Source organism: Parasteatoda tepidariorum, chromosome 3 (genome assembly GCF_043381705.1).
Source record: "Parasteatoda tepidariorum isolate YZ-2023 chromosome 3, CAS_Ptep_4.0, whole genome shotgun sequence".
Classification (NCBI taxonomy): domain Eukaryota; kingdom Metazoa; phylum Arthropoda; class Arachnida; order Araneae; family Theridiidae; genus Parasteatoda; species Parasteatoda tepidariorum.
The window spans coordinates 31476131-31497791 of NC_092206.1; the positions used below are offsets into that span (position 1 = coordinate 31476131).

The 21661-nt window shown below is 26.0% G+C and overlaps 1 protein-coding gene across 2 annotated transcripts in view; it reads right to left on the bottom strand.

The window, feature by feature from the left end:
* LOC107455055 (DNA-dependent protein kinase catalytic subunit) overlaps nt 1-21661 on the bottom strand; it is a 137262-nt gene that overhangs the window by 60002 nt on the left and 55599 nt on the right. For both annotated transcript variants that reach the window (XM_043042865.2, XM_043042867.2), the window contains exons 40-55: nt 20560-20630; nt 18130-18232; nt 17917-18044; nt 16173-16383; nt 15899-16074; nt 14740-14908; nt 13601-13666; nt 11000-11188; nt 10470-10529; nt 7616-7735; nt 6710-6820; nt 5881-6021; nt 5204-5346; nt 3264-3395; nt 852-1088; nt 627-776 (exon numbers count right to left, since the gene is read on the bottom strand). In XM_043042865.2, the coding sequence (XP_042898799.1) occupies nt 627-776; nt 852-1088; nt 3264-3395; nt 5204-5346; nt 5881-6021; nt 6710-6820; nt 7616-7735; nt 10470-10529; nt 11000-11188; nt 13601-13666; nt 14740-14908; nt 15899-16074; nt 16173-16383; nt 17917-18044; nt 18130-18232; nt 20560-20630 (2207 nt within the window). The remainder of the gene's footprint in view (nt 1-626; nt 777-851; nt 1089-3263; nt 3396-5203; nt 5347-5880; nt 6022-6709; nt 6821-7615; nt 7736-10469; nt 10530-10999; nt 11189-13600; nt 13667-14739; nt 14909-15898; nt 16075-16172; nt 16384-17916; nt 18045-18129; nt 18233-20559; nt 20631-21661) is intronic.

Below are 21661 nucleotides of genomic sequence, written 5' to 3' on the forward strand. Positions count from 1 at the left end.
CGCTTAAAGTAAAAGTGTAACTAAAGATAATAGTAAGTAAAATTGTACAGAAGAAAATTTATACACTAGTTATGAATAGATATAGGTAAGAAATGCCAAAATATTGATTTTTTCAAAAGACAATTATGGATCAGTGTAATTCTTTGTAAATAAAACTGAAAAATAACTTTATGTCAGTTAACTAAACCAGATACTAACAAACTATGTTAATATCCCTAAAGTTTTTTCATAATTCATCCAGCTTAACTGAGATCAAAATACTAATAAAACAATAGAAAAACTTTTTAACAGCATCAAATTTGACTGATTGCCCATTTTATTACATAAGATTTGAATGAATAAGCTATACCAGACTTATACACATTTAATAAATTTCAACAATGAAATCAGAAGCCAAAAATAATATATCAAAAGATGTGTAAAGCAACTGATAAAAAGATAATGTAAAGCAACTTAAGTATATGAGCATGCAAAAACATTTTAAATAAATAATTTGTATGATGCAATAAAGTAAAAAGTGTTAACTGTTTATTATTTCCAAGCGAAACTTTAAAAGAAAGTTTAGTAAATAAAGTACCAAAATAACACTCAAAATGAAATAAATAATAATGGTAATAGAATATTACTTTTTTTCTAAGTTTTCAAACACACCAATATGCTTCAGTTCTTGATAACTATTTTCAAACTCTAGTACTCTTGAGTAAAAAATTTCTAATATGTAGTTCTTGTAGATTCCATGGACTCGAGAATACAAAAACAACAGATGAGGAATAAACCTATAAAAAAAAATTACAATATTTTCAAAGTTGAGAAATTACACAAACATCACTTAAATCAAAAAACTTTCATACTTATTTGCAATTTTTGGACAGGAAGAATGGATTTTATTGAGACAGTAAAGAAACTTGCTCTCTTCTTTATGCTTCATTGTGTCCAGCACTTGAGAAACTTTCAAAAAGAATTTGTTCTTCAAAATATCTGTCTCAGATTTAGAAATATATTGAAGAGTTAAGGCAATCACTTCTGCAGCAGCACCATATACTTCTTTGTACTTCATGGATAAATTCTTTAAGAGTGTAGTGAGAAAACTAAAATATAAAACAGGATATAGATAAATGAATATTACACTATAAGTCGTAAAGATTAGAGCATAGCAGTTCCAACTTTTTCTCGGCTACAGAACCTTAAATGAACGAGCTTCTTTTAGCTGAACATTATAAAAAGAAAGTTCATTAGCAGGTATGAATAAACTTATAAAAATAATAATAAATAAATAAAAACAACTAATTATTTTCAAAACATTTTATGCGAAGAATGAAATATTTAGTATATTATAAATTTGTTCTTAGTATGAGCATTTGCTGAAATGAATTTAAAAGAAAATTGCTACAAATGTTGAGAATGAATTATTTAAGAATGACTTCCTTATTTTTAAAATTAGATATTATATTTTGAATTGAAAAGCTCAATGGAGAATACTTCGTTTTTGAGAATGCATATTCTTTTCATAATTTCTTTAATAAATTATCTTCAATAAAAAAAAAAAAAATTTACATTTTGCTACTTTTTTATTCATTGGCCTCATACATAAATATACTACAGCATAAGCAACTAAAATCTTTAAAAAATTATGAATTGTTGATTGAATATAAAAGTTATAATTATTGGTTTAAAAAAAACTCTAACTCTTGAAGAAACTATCATCTTTCTGTGGAACACCTTTAAAAAACTACTGATAACGAATCTGAAATACATTAGAACAGTAATTGCGAAGGCTTGCTGGTAAGAACCATAAAGGTATAAACAAAACAATTTTTTGAAGAAAAAAAAACTAAGCTTGGTTTTTCATAATTAATAAAGCTTCTATTATTTACATATTTTTAGTTTGATACTAACTGAATGAAATAAATTAAATTTTATAATAAAAACTAAGTTCAATCGCCAATATGAATCTGTATTCCTTCAAATAAACTTGAAGAAGAACTTGTTAGAAGACACATTATTAGAGTCCAAATTTCAATTAACTAAAATATCTCTTAAAAATACCCTGTTATTTATGTTAAAATATTTGACTAAAACAACATTTTCTCTTCAAAATTACTTTCATTCATTTTAAAATATATAAAGCAGTACAATGCATGTTCCATGTTCATCAAATTAAAAAATAAAATTTTTATGCAAAAAAAAGGAAAAATATTGAATCCTGAAGATTTTCTTTTTGTCTTGCATTTAATGTAATGAAAATAATCCAAGGTTAACAAATTGCAAAAAATGAACCAAATGGACCAGAATACCCCTAAAAACTCGAACAAAATGCTTTTTTCGGAGGCCTTATATGTTATGCTTAGAAAAATGGAAATGAAATGCTTTTCTAAATTTTATATTTCATTTTTTTTTCATTTACCAATGTAAACTAATTTATAATATATTTATGGAGAGATTTTATACATCCTAATAATTTCAATCTACATTTTTACTTGTATAAAAAAAACATTTTGACAAAAGAAAAATTAAAAATTCATTTAAAATATTTCAAATGTTTCTTGTTTTATTTAATGCTGCAATATATTTATAACAGTCAAAGTACCACTATATTTAAAAAAAAAATTTTTTTTACTCATCATTTGCTATAAAATCCTTAGTACTAAAGTATAACTTTAATATTTTTTGGTATATACATATCAGTTAGGCCAATACTTACCTANTTTTTTTGACACCTATTCGACTTTTTTGGTTTGTATTCGAAAATGATATTTTGGAATCAGCTGCGTGCCCCCCCTGCTGCGCGCCCCACAGTTTGGAACACACTGATTTAGACGCTCCAAATTTAGAACAAATATTATTTAATCTTTTTTAAATAAACAATTTTAAAAAAAATGGTTTAAACTAAATAAGCTAGGTTTTTAACAACAAAAAAAACTTTTTTTTTTAAAATAAAACTTAATTTTTTTTTAACCCTGGTAATTGCTACAACAATATATTAGTAAAAAGTAAAGTATTCTTGCAACATTCCATTGAGTACCAGAAGTGTCATGGGGTTCAGACCACAATTTTGTAACCAACAGCATGATTATGGTGCTAAAATGTATTATGCATTGCTCACTGACCATCATTACTTTTCATACAAGCTGGTACCCATCAGTGATGGGTGGCTTCAAGCCAACAATGGGGAATGAACACTAATCCTTCACAAACAACATATGAGTAACAAGAGACATACATTTTATTTATACATAAAAATATTTAATTTAAAAAGAAAGTACCTGTATCCTTCTGCTTCATCTTGAAGATCATAAGGAGGAAAATCACAAGATAAAACTACACCCAACAATTGTATTCCAAAATGATTCTGTTTACTTTCTGGAGAAAAATCACTCATTTTCTCATAAATTACACTGGAAGTAAAATAAATTATTTTTATTTCAGGTATGGACTGGAACTATTACTTTTTAATCAAATATAGAAAACAGGCATAAATTTTTCTTGGAATATTAGCAATAAAAGTTTTACTTAAATAGAATTAAATTAAAATTACTGCATTAAACAAAACTATTAAACGAAATATCAAAGGGTATGGTAGCAAAACTGATCACAAGAAGCTTAGATAATATAGCAAATTCTAATAACTTTACAAAATAAATTAGTAAATGATTCCATAGTAAACTACATTTAAAAAATTCTATTTTCCAGCACCAATCTTACAATTTTTAAAAGTGTAGTTATTTTTCATTATCTTTAAAAGAAACAAAAACAAGCAACAGATAATAAAAAAAAAATAGTTATAATAAAAAATTTTAAAAAAAAAGAAAATAATAAAAAAGCCAAAAATCGTAGATCTGAGAAAGAATGTCATGCATGATAGTTTTCTCTAGCTGTAATTCAAGGTAAATAATTTTGAAACTATTAAAATAGCATTTAAATCACCTTTTTATTATTTTTCAATATATATATTTGCGGATATAATCGTGTGGGCTAATGAAAAGATTATATCTTTTATTTTAAAAATTTTATCCTCCCCCCCCCCAGTTGCTTGTTATTTTTTTGATTATTATTTTTCTTTTCCCCTCCTTTTTTCATATGCTTGTAATTTTCCTTTGTTTTATCTTCATTTTGAACTTATACATATATCTAAAATTGAAAAATCTTCAACAAAAAGTGTAAAAATGGACTGGTAATAGGGTAATCAAAATGTCATCTATTTTTCTGTTTTGAATTGTAATTTTTAAAAAAGTGTGAAACTACCATTCATTTCATTGTGGATTCTTTGATCTAATTAAGAAAAAAGAGAAAACTATGGTTGAATTTAATTTGCTGAATCAATGCTTTTCTGACCTAAGTTTCAAGAATTTTAGAAATATTCAATGAATATTAAAAAATTAAAGAATAATTGAATTTTAAGAGGATCAGATTGAGAATTTTTCTCTGAGTCTTATGTCACATGTATTTTTTTCTAAGTAAATGTTTAATCTAATTTCAAAAACTTTACTAGAATCCTTTTGTCATGGTGCACATTTTAAGATAATTTTCTTTTTTAAATTTGTTGATTTTTGACAAGGAAATTTAAAAATAGTTTTGTCACTCAATAGATTTTGAGAGCATATAAAAAAAACTTTATGCTATAATTTAAAATGAAATCCAACAAGAGAAATAAAACATCAATAAAAACTGATGTTATTAAGTTAATCTTAAACTAATGAACAATTCATAGAAAATGATTAAATATAGTACATTTTTATATGAATTCCGTAATGAGATCAGTTGTTGGGTATTTTCCAGCTGTCCTGAACAACAATTTTCGTTCGCTTAGACCAATTTAGACAAGCCATTTTTCAGTTTTTGAAGCAGTTTTTAGTGATAAATTCATAAATCAGTTGCATTTTTAAAGAAAGCCCATAAAACAAATTACACAATCATTGGTAATTTAAATGACATATAAAGGATACAAACTTTTCTATAACAGATTTTGAGAGAAAAGTTTAAGTACAAATTTGTAAAAAAAAAATTTCTGTTCTGGTTCAAGTTTTAAAAAAATTCACCAAAATGATTGAAAAATGTTGAATTTAAAAGGAAAAAAGTTAGATAGCAGTAGCAAACACATTTTTAATGACATATATATACAAAAAAAATTAGTAAACATCAATAATTTGGTAAGTTCGAAATGGTATATGATGTCAGAAGCAAGAATAACAAATTAGAAAATTACTTGTATGGTATTTTTAAGGATTTCCAACATTCTAAAATTGTCTTAACCAATTCTAAGTTATTTCGAAATATATCTCTTCTAGAGTGTTCAATATTCATCATAACAAATTTTAACACTTCAGATGCCTTCAGCATATCATTACCCTTTAAAGAGAGAAAAGATAAAAAATATTATCTAAAATTAAAGATATACATTAAAAAATGAACAAATTAAATAATAAAACAAGTGTGAAAAAATTAGTTAACTTTTGTTTAGCATGTAGCAAATCATAAAATAAGAAATATGTTTAATGTTTATCAAGATAGGACAAAATTTTAATTTGAAATCAAAGACAAAGCACTTAGTTACAATCATGACAATTAAACACAAAGAGTTAAAAACATGGTTTTTGTAATAAAAATATAAGACTTTCAGCTGAATTAGTAAGTAAATATGCAAGTATGCTTAAACCTCCATAGAATTTAAATAAATATTTATTTTAATTTAAATGCATATTTCAGTTCAAACAAATAATTTCGTCAAACTAAAGCTATAAAAATTATTTAAAATTAAAAAAAAAAATTAGAATTTATTTTAATGTTATGTTAGATTTTTGTTATTAAATGCTTAAGTAAGTCTTGATAAAACAAAAAAAAATTTTGGAAATTAAGCAAAAGCAATTAAAATGTTTTATTTACCTGAGGAATGGCAACAGATGCCCATGACAGAGTGGTTATTATAACATCCAAAATAAAATAATTTAGACTAAATCCTGCTGTGCCTAAAACTATTAAATTTAATATAGGTCCCATCAAAAATTCAGCATAAGGTTGAAACAGCTGAAAAAGAAAGTATGAATCAGTAAATGGAAATAACCAATTTCATAGACTTTGTTAGCCTATTTAAATTTAAAATAAAAAGCATTACAAATTCCATTAATTTACATAATGAAATAAAGTGACAGCAAAAGTTTAACTAAAGAAACAAATGAATGTCTAGGAAACAAAAATTGAGGGAATGAATAAAATTTTACCCAGCATACTCTATTTTATTACTGAATTTTCTCATTATCATTAAAAGAATAAAAAAAAGTTAATGAGTAAATCCTTGAATAACTTAATCATGATTTTAAAAAAAAAAAAATTTTCAGCAAAATATTCAGAAATTAAATAATACATACATAAAAAATACTTTATAGCATTGGCTTCCTTCTGATTATAAATCATAATCCTCATAAGATAAATGCTTCAAAAAGTATAAATAATAGAGAGAGAAAAACAGTTGTAAAATTCATTTGAACTTAAAACAAGAGACATTGCTTACATTTATAGCAATAGACAATTTGTTGGAGTTATCAAAATCTAAATTGCATTATTCGATATTAATAATCCAATGCTGTATATATTAGCATAACAATGTTTTCCTAAATAAATATTTCAAACAATTATAAGTGACATAGTAAGAAAATAAATTTCTTTAGAAGCTGTATTTTATTGAAAGAGGAATAAGCATAAAATGGACAATTACCTCTGCATTATTTGTAATAAAACGTCCCAAGAACAATTTTACATTATCACTTGATTTCCTGTCTTCCAAGCTCTGAACAATTGCAGACAACCAAGCAGGAGGTGCACCAGCCTTAAATTAATCAAATAGTTTTTATTTTAGCCAAATGAATCTAGCCAAATATCAATATTATGAAGAATCCAGACTTTTAAGAACTTTAATTGTTTAGATTCTTAATTAATAAAATAAATGGAGTTTGACGAGGCGCGTTAATTTATATTATTAAATAGCCGAATATGATAGAAATACAGAGGTATGCAACAAGAAAGGGCAGTAAATACAAAGATGCAAAAAATACGCCCAAACTCATATTTGGGTATGTAAAAGCTAGCTTTGACATCTAAAAAACAACAAATAAGGCAATTTTCATAAATAGATAAATAAACAATACAAAAATGACATGAAAATATTACAAAAAGCTCATTTCAATTTACTAAAAATGAAATAAAATGTATAATTTCAATTTGTTTTTTTGAAAACTGAAGATGCTTTAATTTACAAAAAGACTTTAAATTGATTAATAGTATAAATTATTATTGATTAAAGCAATTACAAAATAAATAGACTGTATGTAAAACACGCATAAGTATTTTTTAATTATTTGTTTGATCAAGAATTATCTAATTTAGGACATTAAAGATTTTCAAAGCATTCATTCAATTTATTAATTAAAATAAAAAAGGAAATAAGTGCAAAACATTTATAAAGATTTAGATAACATCCCAACAAATAATGAAACTGTATGAGAATAACAAGGGATGAGAATGAGAACATGTCTTAATAAAATTAAAGAACAACATTATTTTCTTTTTGAAGTCAAAAGAAGAAAAAAACACATGTAATAAAAATTATTAAAAGTCCATTAACCTTTTCGTCTGATATAAAGCTCTTGTTTTTCATACTTCTAATGAGAGACAGCATACTCAGCATGCATTCATGTTGATTCAGCAAATCATCAAGTTCAAGGTAATCAGCAACATATGTATTCTAATGAAAGAAAAACATCAAACAAAAATTTTCAACTTAAATTTTTTTTNGCTGTCATCTGTTACTAAAATAGCTATAACTAAAGTTCTGCTTGACGTGCATTCAAAAACAAAACAGTTTTTAAAACTAGAAAAATTGGGCATTATTATAAAGCAATAAAATAAAAAACTGATTTTTTGTGAAAATCCTCTTTTTTAAGGTAGTCGGATACCTTAACAAATGTAACAAATGGAGATATGACAACAATAAATGCAAAATTTAGTTCTTAATAAAATTAGTAGTATCTCCGCTTTACACGGATATTCTGCATAAAGATTTTTAAAAAAATTTTAAATACTATAACACCTCACTAAAGAAACTAATAAATAGATAATCACTATGAATTCAATTGTAATAAGAATATTATTTAATCAACTGAATGACAACAAAAATAAAATACTCAAAACAGGATAACTGGATAAGATTGTTCTCCTAGCAATAAACGATATTTTTGCCTATTTCTATTTTTGTGTATCAATAAAAAAACAAAAGCAATTTTCAAAAATAAAAAAAATAGCATACAAAAAAAGATCTGGTCCTATATAATGAAGAAAAAACAAAAATGAAAATTACAGAGACAAAAACATTAAAAACTTATTACAAATTCATGCCTTTACAAAATAAAAGTGCTCAAAACAAGAGTAAAGGAATTTTTTTATTAATTTTTATTACAATATTAATAATGCTAAAATTAAAAGGAATGAAACCCATTCAAAAGTAAAATTAATTAAAAGTAAGCTTTATCGTCTTCAAACCTCGTCGACAGGGTATATATGAACTGTAAATTACACTACAACAAAAAACTAGAATATAATATTAAAAAAATAGCAATTTATTTTACTCTCTATAATAAAATGACCAATATATTAGAGATATAAACATAATTGAGAGATATAAACATGAATTAAAGTGAAAACAAGATGGCAAAAACATAAGGGAAAAAATGGAAAGAGCTAATTATTTGACTATTTCCTATTATCTTTAAATGTTAAAAATAAAATAGAGTAAAATAAAAATAAAGGATTAAAAAAACGCTACATATCTGTTAATTTATTATAAAAAATAAAGCAAAATTTTTAGAATACATATCAGTGATCGATGCATATGGAAATTAGGGGCTGCTTTGCGCCTTCCTAACAACATTCAAACACTGAAAAACAACCCATACATAAAATTTTAATCTGTAAGAATGGTGCCTTCACAAAATTCAGATTCGTAAAAACGGCCTCTTCAAGAAATTTCCATTTGTAAAAATGATCGCGTGAATTTGTTCCACGACGGATTCTCGGAAAAACGACCGAAAACGAAATGATATTATGACAGCATCCTCAAGAATCGAGCGTGTCTAAGCTCAAATTCGAGTGTTAATAGAGCGTTAAAAATATCAAAGTTTGGATAACCTTGTGAGAAAGATAGAAAAAAATGGAGAATGCAAGGCGAAAAAATTATCATCCAACGTCGTGAAGTTACAATGAAATTATCAACGCATCAAAGCAGAGTAACACAAATTTGAACAATGTAATAACATATTAAAAACATCCAAATTTGAAAAACCATGTGAAAAAGGCAGAAAAAAGTGTCACCAAACATCATGACATTAAGATTGATTGAATTATAATGAATCGAATGCGTCAGAAAGTGATAAATTTCTGACGTAAATAATTCATCGTAAACATCGTAATAACATATTAAAAATAACTGAATTCGAAAAACCAAGTAAAAAATTATAAATAAATTCGGTAAAAACTATCATCAAACGAATTGATGGAATTGTCACAAATTGAATGGACCAGAAAGTGATAACTCATATTCAAACGTCGTAATAACATTATATTAAAAATATCAGAACTTGAAAACCCATACCACGCGAAGATGGGCAAAACAATGAAAATTTCGTAAAATATTATCACCAAACGAAGTGAAAATCCGATAGAATTGTCAGAAACCAAACAAGCCAAAAAGTTATTTCAAAATTTTAACGTCGTAATAACATAGCATTGAAAATAACAGAATTAGAAAACCCGTGTTAAAGGAACCAAAAAAATTATGAATAACGGCTGATAAACTACGGAATCGTCACAAATCGAACGCTTTGAAAAAAGTGATGGCTCAAATTCAAAATTATCATGTCACAATATCATATTAAATATATTGCAATTAAGTTTATAAACCGTAGGAAAACATCCGAAAAACACGTGGACTTTAAAAAAAAAATTTGAATAAAAAATAGTGATTGTTAAAACTAAATGTTCTCATGGAGAAGACGAATTTACTCAGAGCTGCATAAAATCTAAAGGGAGCCTGATGCTGTTAAGTACATAAAAATACAATCACTAAAATGGGCTGGACATTTAATCAGAATGTTTTTATCATAACCTATGGGAACAAGACGAAGAAGAAGTCCACATCTTAGGCGGATCAACAGTGCTGAAAAGGACATCAACACTAACACTTAGAAAATCGAAAACTGGAGGACAGTCACCAAACAGAGGGACAGTTGGAGGAAACTCCTAGAGAAGGCAAAGGCTGTTGCGTGGGTGAAGAAAAAGAAGCTTCTCATCTAAATACTTCGTGAAGTTAATAAACAAGTATCATTATTAAAAATTTTGAAACATCAATAAAAAACATCCAAAAATTTTATAAATTATAAAAATTGTAAATTTTAAGATATTTTTCAAAGTATTGAATTTCTTACCTTTGAAGACATATTATCTGCACTTTTATTCAGCTCATTTATTCCTTCCGGTTTAAAAATCTACAATATATACAATATATAAATCTACAATATATAATTTCATAATACAGTAGGGAACCGATTCTCCGGAACGATCGGGACCATCACTATTCCGGATAACTGATTTTTCCGGTTTTCTGAATCGCTACAAAAAGTCGTTTTTTTATTGTTAAACCCAACTAAAAAAAATTTTCTTTTAGGAAATAATCTTGAAAAGAAGAAAAAACGATGAAGTAATACACTAATGATTATTTCCAAAATGATGGTAAGGTGAACATCTTTCAAAAAAGAAAGAAAAATCCTAAAATCTTATAAGGAAAAAAAAATTTTGTTTAAAAAATGGCGGGAAAATTTATCGAATTTCGTTCTGGTTTTCTGGTTTTCCGGTTTTCTGATTTCTGGATAACGGGTTCTGTACTGTACTCATTTTAAAAAAAGATAAGAACAAAATTGTATAGGGAAAAAGGAAACTGCATAAATAAAAAGTTTACCTGCTCATTTGTTGTAAAAACAAATTTACTAACATCTTCAGCTAAACTGCTAAGTTCCAAGTTTTCAGATCCAAAAATTTGTAAAGAGGACTGAAATCCAGATATGTCTCTTTCAGACTCATCATTATCAAACACTTTTCTGATTTGATGTCTTATTGCAAGAAATTTATTCTTTTTTGCAACAGAATCCTATAAAACAAAAAATATAATGCTGCATTAGTATAAAATTTGGATGGTAATTCCTAGCACTATTGTAGACATAATGAAGGACAAAAGGTGAAAATAAAAACAGATATTGCAAGACATAAACGAGCACAATATTTAAGGTGATTGAGTTTTGTTGTAAAAAACTATTTAAATAATTTTACAAATGATGAGGTTTGACATGATTGCAAAGCTTAGTAGAAGAACATTCAAAGAGCAATTTAAGTAAATTTGAGGCAATCAGATTTATAATGCATAAAAACTTAAAAAACTCATTCGCTTAAAATAACATTTTTTTTCCCATTGAAAATTGCTTTATTTGGAAGTATGATTAGATTTTCCATCTTTACATGGGAATATTTAGGGGAAATTTCGACAGAGTATATAGTTACAATCTTTAACAAACTCCTCTATACTGCTAGGCCTTATAAGGCTTACCAGTTGTATTATAAGCAATTTGTTTCCGTCCTAATATCTATTCTTTATGGTGCTTTTAGGAATATATGAGAGCTTCTTTTAAGCTAAAGATAAAAGGAAGTACTCATCCCCGTTATAAAAATTTACGTACACATGCTTCCAAATTAATCTACTAAAACTGACATTTTCGAATTAACAAAAAAATATATTAGTATTTAAAGGATAATAAAAAAAAAATCTCTAGAAACATTTTTGCAGATCCAAAAAATTTTACCATACACAGTTGGATAAAAGAAATATGCCCACAGATTGAACAAACCTGCAGAATATGTAAATTGAATTTTACATTAAAATAATAAAAAAGAAAATGTTTTCACAACACTTATTTAAGATACGATTGCCATATCCTTAGTTGAAAAGAGATTTGAAAAATTCCTTTGAAACATATTTATGGAATATTTGAATAGAATCATAATTAGCTCCCCTTTATGGTTGACTGCAAGATCAAAATCAAATTTTAAAAAAGCTAAAAGAAGCTGTATATTAGGCTTTGCAGACAAACAGAATCTAATCATAACATACATATATGGTTTATAGATATACATATATGGTTATAGATATACATATGGTTCATACATATATGGTAATAGTCACACTCAAAACAACTGCCCTGCCATCTAGTAAAATTAAGTAATGTAAACAACTTTCTAATTATATTTTGTCATATATTTTTAATATATATATACAGTGAAACCTCTTGGGAGTGACCACTCTATGCTTCGCAGTATAATGGTCATGAATGGAGGTTGGTTGTTCTTAGGGGTTCTATTCATTGACTTCAAAATGTAATCAAAGGTATATGATTTTTTGAAATCAATTATAATTTCACTCAGTGTCATTCTTTTGTCAATTGTGTTGGCGTCATTAAAACCGGATTGATGAATAAAATTCATGGTCAATAAAATTTACCTTTACTGATATAATTGTATGGTGAAAACAAATTTATCAATTATGAATGCTAGAAGTATTTTAAACAAATAAACAATTATGCTTTTTGCTTAAGTTTGCATTTAATTTCACATCATAAAAATTAGTTAGCTTTTAAAAATGAGAAAAGCTTTGTTTGTTTGAGATGCTTAATACTTTCTACCAAAACTTTTTTCTAATTTAACTTTCAACTTTAAAAATAAATCATTGATAGCATCATCTATAATGCACTCTGAATGCAAAATGAAGTTTTCAATCTCTTTCAGAGATCGTCAAAAAAAGCTCTCTAAATAAGAGACACTCACAAATATTTTGAATACATTTGAATCTACTTATTTGTTTTGTTAATACTTTTTGTTTTGATATTTTTTCACGTTTGCTTATTTGACTTTCTCTGCATTTGGGGCAGAGGTTTGGTCAAAGGCTGGGAGAGGTCTTGATGGTCGCTCCTAAATGTTTTCTTCAACACAAAGCCTATAAAAAAAATTCAAAACCTCCCAAAAGTGGTCGCAAATAGAGGAGGTCGCTACACAGAGGTGGTCTTTCCTGGAGGTTTCTTTGTATATGTATTTAAAGAAAAGTTTGTTTTTTTTAAAATGAAACACAAATTAAGTTATTACCTTGTAAGATGAGAAATCCAAAAAACATTAACAGGAAATAACTTACTAAATATTACCTTGGGAATAGCACAGCAGTTTCTTATATTTTATGCTTTTTTTTTAATTTTCATTATTATTGCATTTATATTGAATATATATCTATATATACATGTCTTTAAATACTACATACACAAAAAATAATTGAAATATTTTATTCAAATTACATTATAACTATTTAGGTTAACTTTTTAAAAAACTAAATAAAAACATCATTTAAGTTGTAAAGTTAGACCTGAGTATTATATTTATAAAGTGAATAAATCAATAGCAAATTAGCAAAAGCATAATATTATGACAATATATACAAAAACAATAGTAAATTCTAATAACTTACATCAATTTCCATTGAAAATGTTAATTTTATGTCTTCATCAACAATTCGCTTCCATATATATTCATTCTGAAAGTTGATTTATTCTTAATTAATAATAGTATTAATAGAAAAAAAAATTCTACAATGTAATAAAATTATTTTTTCTGGAAATTATTTTTAAAGATCTAAAATTACACAGTACTAAAATACACATTGGCAACTGTTTCAGGTAACTTTAAAGCTCGGTAAAAGAGTTAATTGTGCATATGTTTTACAATTCCATTAATATACATTTAAGAAACTTAATGTTAAATAGGCTGAAAAATTTAGAAAGTAAGAAGCACAGATCAAGCAAAATAAAGAATTTCTAAAGATATGTATGTTAAGAAAAATAGCACTTCATCAGGAGACAAGGGAGCCTTTCTGTTGTCAGTGGCAATACCAAAAACTGACTGTGCCCCCGAGGCAGCACTTTATTGGAATTTTTAATCTTCGAATGTTTTTGATCTATTTTTCAAGTTTTTCGAAAGGGGTCAGCACTATAAATATTTTTTTAAAAAATTTATTTCAGATTTGGCAATTTATATGTTATTTTATTTTCATTTGATTATTCTAACTGCAACTTTATCTTTATTTACTTTTCTTATATGAGGGTGTTTCATTATGAGTTTTTCTTCTGTGTACTTTTGACTTGTGTTTGTGTATCACTAAATTTTTATTTCAAAATTTGAGTTTGTAATTGCTTTTTTCTTATTTAGTTTATTCATTATGGCACCACAGGGCACAGTCAGTTTTTGGCAGACAATGTGTTCCCTGATGAAGTGCAGTTTTTGCTATCATACATATCTTTAGAAATTATTATTTTTTTTTTTTGCTTGATTTGTGTTACTAGCTTTCTAAATTGTTCAATGAAAATAGCACCTTTAAGGGCTTTTAAAAAACGAAAATAAGCACCTTTAAGCGGTTTTTAGAAACGCCACACACCATGTACGATGCAAGTTTTACTCATAAGAATCAGTTTAAAAAATATAAAACTTATGTAAAAGTATACAAAACTAGATAAAGTTTTTTTGTTCCGCAATGATTATTTTGAACTTTCTTAATTATCTGTTAATTTCATTTTATGCATATTTAAAAAAATAAAAATATATAATATTTACTTTAGCAGGATTTTCTTTGAAAAGAAATGCATTGTAAAACTTAAGTTCATTCTGGGTACATGATACTACAGCAATCAGTGCACAATATTTTGCACAATTCAATTTTCGAAGTAAAACTTTATATTCTGGCTCGGTCTCATAGCTAAATTTTTTGAATTCCAAGGTAAGCCTGAAAGAATATAATGATAAAATCAATATTTTCCAAACATATTTAAATTAAAATAAAATTATTCAACTAATGGTATAATATGTTATGGAAATCAGTTATCAACACTCAAACATTTTATATCCTGTGTTAAATAAGTTTGTATTTTAAGATAAAAAACATTAAATTCTTGGATACCCTTGCATCCTAGGATAAAGATTATTATTAATATTTCTAAAAATAATAATGCTGTTTCTTGCTTGTTTTATAAGTATGTTCACAATAAATATGTATTTAGTTTTGATACTTAATTTTAATTTAAAAAATAAGTGTTAAAATAAAATGAGATACTATTAAGAAAATAGTTAAGTATTATTTACCTAATTAAGGACATGATTTTCAACTTTTGCTACTGAAGTAATTAAAGAGAAATTATAGAAATGAAAACCTATATCTTTTTTTTAAACAGTAGTTATTTACAAGCACTAGTTATATAAATGAACAGTGTTAATTTATTAACATAACAGATTTGCAAATGATTGTTAAAGAATACATTTAAATATTTAATAAAGACAAACTATCAATAAAAAAATTTAATTCAGAGTATTATTTTATGAAGCTTTGATTAGGTATATTAATTGATTATTATAATTTAAATAATGTTTTTCGTAAAGAATTTGAGACAAATTGTTATCTTATTAATTTTTCTTTACTTTTCTGTGACTGTTTTACTAAGCCTCTTCCGATAGAAATATTATACTTGGCTACTTTCTTAAAAACTATTTTTACAGCATGATTAATTTGACTGCTTTTTAAGAAATGCAAGGCATCAAACTGGCACTCTCTTGAACTTAATGGGTAACAATGAACAATTATTAAACAATAATTAAAACAAAAATCAAATCCATTATTTTTTAATAAACACTAACAATTTACCATCTCTCTAAAATTCCTTTAACAAGCTTGAATATATATATTTTTTAATTAACCTATCACAAAAATAATTATACATACTTAGTTATATCAGTGCTTAGTTCATTTCCAACTTCAGGTTTCCGACCCAAATACGTCTCAACAATTTGAGATTCTTTACTGTGAAGAAGATCCTTGTTTAAGGTACTGTACATCAATTCCAGAAGCTTAAAACAACAAATTCTTTTAACCAAGTGAATGTCTTTTACACCAGATGCCTATAAATAAATAAAAAAGTATCCAAGTATAAAAAAAAATACATTATTTCAAAAAAGTTATTATACATAATACTCAATTTTGCTTTTATAAAACTTACCAGTGATAAATTTTCTTTTACTGTTTTCATAATTTCTTTAATGTGAGATAAAAAGAAATTGATGAAAGAAGTTAAAGATATATTTTGCATCACAAGTATTAGAACTTTATTCACAATCTTCAGCAAAACATCTGATTTTGAGTCAAATCCACTCTTCATGATAAGAGAGAAAACAATATCTGCATAAAGTTGATGATGGCTTGAAGATTTGCTAAAAATAATGATAGAAAACAGTTAAAAACAATAAGATAAAAGCAAATATCTTTTTTAGAATATTCTCAATAGAAGAATCACAAATATTGATGTTTTGAGAAACAAACTGTATTAATTTAAGTTTTTTAAGTACACAATTAAGAAAAGAAATAAAATTCAGTTTCATTTACATCAGTTTTATTCAGTTGTCTGTTTTATCATATTAACAATAAATTGTGGTAAGAATAAATTGTCTTTTAAGTTGCTTCAAAATTACAAAGAAACAAGTGCCAAAAGTAAGCATCTATGTTCTGTTCTTAAAAAAAGCATTTAAATTATCTACTGTGTAAAAAGGAAAAGAAAGAAAAAAGGAGGGGCAGTGCTACTTTTGTCACAAAAGAAGAAAGTTTTGCGAGCAGAAAGATTTTTTTGGAGTAGAAAGGTTTTTCTTCTTAGAGTAGTTTTCAAACATTTATATAAAAAAAAGTTTACTCAAATTGTGCTAAATAACAGTGAATTAATATAACTAGTAATGTTTACATAGAGGGACTAAGTTAAAACTTTCAAAAGGGGTTAGCTCAAATAACTAATGAACATATTTCCATCTCATAACACTTTTTAAGATAGTATTTTTCTTTTCTTTTCAAAAATAGCGTTATTCCAAATTAGTCTCCTTTTGGAAAAACACTGGACATAGTTTTGTCTGCTAGCTATAAAAAACAACTGTTCTGTTTCTTATCTTATAAAGGTATGATGAATTTTTAAAAAAAAAAGATTTTATCCTTTGATCTTCAGTTTTAACTGCCATTTTGAAAAACTGCTAGCTGACATTAAAGCCACGAGATATGTAACAAATTTGTTCCACTATATCAATATCTTATATGATAAATGCTTTGTTACTTTAAAAATTATAGTGAAAGAAACAACAAAGTTTGCACATTTTTTTAATTTGCAATAAGATAAAAAAAAATTTTTTCCTCATTATAAAGAAAACTCTTACTTTGAGAGATAATTTACTTACAACTTCATAACTTAAAAGAAATTGATTTCTACTATTCTGTTATNAGATTTATATATATATATATATATATTGTATATAAAATTATTAAAAGTTATTTCTAAGGTTTTATTATTATTTGCGAAAGTATTTAAGATTTTTTTAAAGCCACAAAGAGGCTAAAACTACTGTATCCTTTTCTTTGGCAACTATCTTGCTTTCATAGGCAAACTCGAGAATTTCAAGTTCATTACTGATTCCTTATGAGTAAAAGTAATTGAATTATTATCTCTACATTTTAGAATTTTAATGTTATTATAATATTATTTTAATGTTGGGTTATTTTTTCAAAATTTATTGAAATCAGTTTCAATCAAGTTCAATTCAGAAATCAGTTCAAAGTTCTGAAAACAATTTACAATTTTTATTTTATTTTTATCCTAGTTATGTTGTGATTTCGACTTTATCTTTAGTTGAACTATTAAAGGGTCACATATATCTTCTAAGGCAGAACTTGTACATTATCAAGAAAATATGATTATTTTACAGTGATACCTTTTTAACATATCTGTAATGCACTGGAGAAAATTTACTTCCAAGACATGTTCACTTTCTTTACAGAAGAAGGAGGTTAAAATTTCAAAAAGAAAGCCACATCCAGTCAGAGACAAAGCAGATAGCATCTTAAAACGAAACATATAACATTTATATATTATGTACTAAGTATAATGAACAAAATAGCTCCAAGAACCGAAAGTTATTAATTACATTTTTCAATGCAGATATGTAAGTATGGTAAGCAGAACTCCCTGGAACAAATTCAGTACTTTGCAAAGGAAAGTGATTGACCATCATTTCTTCTAAGTGAGACCTAAAATTGCAAAATAACACAATCAATAACAAAATGGGTTTTTTTTCTTTTTAATTAGTTTAAAGAAGAAAAAATTTACAATAAATTCAATCATTAACACAAATAAGTTTAACTATTTAAATATTTTACTTTTTTTTACTCTGATGTTGTTTTAATAGTTTTAAAATGATATTCCTCATTTTAATGCTGTACAAACAGTCCTTTCTTTTCTTTCTCAATATAATTTTCACTCTTTTAGATAAAAATTCTTGATAGCTAAGCATATTTTTTTATCACAATTTTCTAAACATATTAAATACAACTAACTACTAATTTTAAACAACAATGTTCTTAATTATGAAAATAATTATTTACCAAACACCAAGTTATTCCGAATTATTTTATTTTTTTTACAGAAATATTTTTTTTCTTTTAACGAGTTTTATATTATTCAAAAAAGAACGCATTTTACGTTATTTAATTCCACATAATTAACTTAATGTGAACTATGCAATATAAAGGAACTTATCAAAACATCATGTTTGCTAATACAGTCGAACTCGCTTATAACGAGCACAAAGAGACCGTAACATTATACTTGTTAAATCCGAGTGCTCGTAATAAACGGGTCCATAAGGCAGGCGTGCAACCAGAAAAGGGGGGGGGGCTTGAGAGGTCAAATGATTGACTTTACTTAAAATTTAATTAATACTTACTTACTTTAATTACATTAATTAATTTAATTAAATACTTTTCTTAATTTAATGGCAACTGCCCCCCCACCAGCAAAAAATTTCTAGTTAAGCTACAATCTTAAAGGGCAATTAAGCTTCACTTCGCAGGTTTTTTTTAATTCGCGCTCATTTCTTATCATTTTGAAAAAAAGATGAGAAAAAAGATAGCGAGACAGAAAAATATTGCTCGCTAAAACTGGATCTTGTTCGTTAAAAGCGACTTCTGTTCCATAGATTTAACAATGATCCAACCAAATATTCTCGTTTCCCTCGGTAAATCCAAGTTCTCGTTAAATCCAAGCTCGTTATAAACGAGTTCGACTGTATGAATGTTAACAATGTTAGCATGCATAAGACTTAAGTACAAATAATGTTATCATCCTTATAAGCAAAGATAAAATATCTTTAGATTGATCAATCCCTCCTGGTCTGAATTAATATAAAAAAAATTATTAATTACCTTGATTAAAAAATTCAAAATAGGATGCTTTTCAAACTAACGTGTATAACGAACCAAGGCTCGAAAAAACTCAGAAGGGGACGGCTTGTCCAACAATATACCCGTCCCCCTTTGAAACTAACCCGTAGTTTCTAAATAAATAAAAATATAATTTTCTCTTATTTAATACAAACATTTATATAAACTGCACAATGAATTAGTAGTTACTAGAATTACATTATTCAGTAATAAAAGAAATACTAGGTTACTAATAGTAAAACCTAGTTTTCTTTTATAAAATAATTTAAATGACAAAGGTCAAGACGGGAAAATGGTCGTCCACGCGGACGTCGGATTCGAGAAATTCGTTGTCCGAGAATTTTTGACCGCCGAGCACAGGTGGTTTTTCGAGCCCTGCGACAAACTATCACCAAGAACTCAAAAATTTAATAATGGTTGCAGGAGAAATAAATAAATAAAATGCAAGATGCAATAAAATAATTCTGTAAATTATTTGCCCTCTTTAAGTTAAAGTAAATAAAACCAAAAATCAGTTTCAGTAGTTTAAATAATGTTATCTTGTACACCTTTTATTCTTAAAAATTTCTTATCACAAGTTAGAATATTTGATTAAAGAATTAATGAAAAATATGATTTCGATGAACACAATATACAAGGGGGAATTGGAGGGAGTACACGGAGGAAATGTATAACCTCCCAGTTTTTAATTGAAAATCAACGAAAAGTGTCACACTACTTTTTCTAAATTTCCTAATTTTTTATAAATATTAAAACATTTTTATTTTTGAAAAATTCGATTATTACTGTAATTATTTAAATACAGTATTTTGCTTTGTTCTTTTACTGTTAATTAAAAAGTAAGAGATCTGTATGTAGCATAGTTCTTGCTTCAAGCATATTTGACGTAATATACCGAAACTTCCTGCCACAGACTTTCCTAAATAAAAAAACTTACTTTAAAGTGATTGAAACGTATAGAATTTTAAACAAAATGTAGTTAAAGAAAAGTTTTCATAACACATCAAAATGTCATTTTAAAACAGTAAGCTATACCAAACTAATTATAATTATTCAAAAGAACTTTTTAAATCATTCTCTAATAAGTTTTTCAGTGCAATTTTGACATTAGCAGACAAAACTACCAAACAACTTACCTTAAGTTTGTACTATTCTCAGAACTAGTGGAGCTTTCACAAAAAAAAGGTAAAATATCCAAGGCATGAACCTAGCAAAAAACATTTGTCAGCATGGATATGGTAATAGGTGAAAAATATTAATAAAAAAAATATTGTATTTAAGATATTGCAAAATAAGACATGTCAATGTTAATTATTTATTCGCATACTATCTTGAAATATTATTTAGAAAGTGTGTAATCATGTATAAGGTCATATTGTAATAATCCATCACAAGATAGTGAGTAAATTTTTCATTACAAATGAAATAATGACAAGAAAACTGAAAATAAATTTTGAATTAAATAAATGAGTGTAAAATAAAAATAAAATTTACAATCATCAAAAAAATATATATAAATAAATATTTTTAAAGCCCAACATATAGTGAAACAATGAATCATTTACAATGGTCCACATAATAGCTGTAATCTTCATTTATCTGATAACTTGCCTATATCGGATAACTTTGCATACGTAATTTTTCCTCCTTTTTCAATTCAGAGAATTCAATCATCCCCAACTACTTTTGATATCTTTGCTAATAGATTGGATCTTGACGATAAACTTATTCTAGCTTTTGATTCTACTAGATATTGTTTTAGGGTCTATACATAGAATATGTTAAAGAATGTTCTAACCTAGACTTCAGATCAGATTTTGAAAGGCAGAGATAATCTCAAAGGGAGTTAGGGCAGCATATAAAGAGCTACCTATGCTGCCAAACTTAGTAAACTGAGAATTTTTTTTATAGTCAAATATTTACAAAACTAACTTTGAGTGAATATTCAGCTCTTGGACTAACTTCATTTTAATAATTGCTTGTAATGTTGAATAAGGTAACTTAACAAATTATTTTTTCTATAATAGTTCAAAATTTGTAATTAAGGCAGGGAAGAAAATGAAAAGTTAATTTTTTAAAATTTTTTATTAGTTTCTTTTTGCTTTGGTAGTCTTCTTGGACAACCGCAATTTCTTCTAATAATTTAAAAAAGTTATTGAGTTCTTGTTGCATGATTTAAAAAAAATTTACGCAAAATTTATAAAGCCCTAGTAATGTTATATAGCATTCATTAGCTAT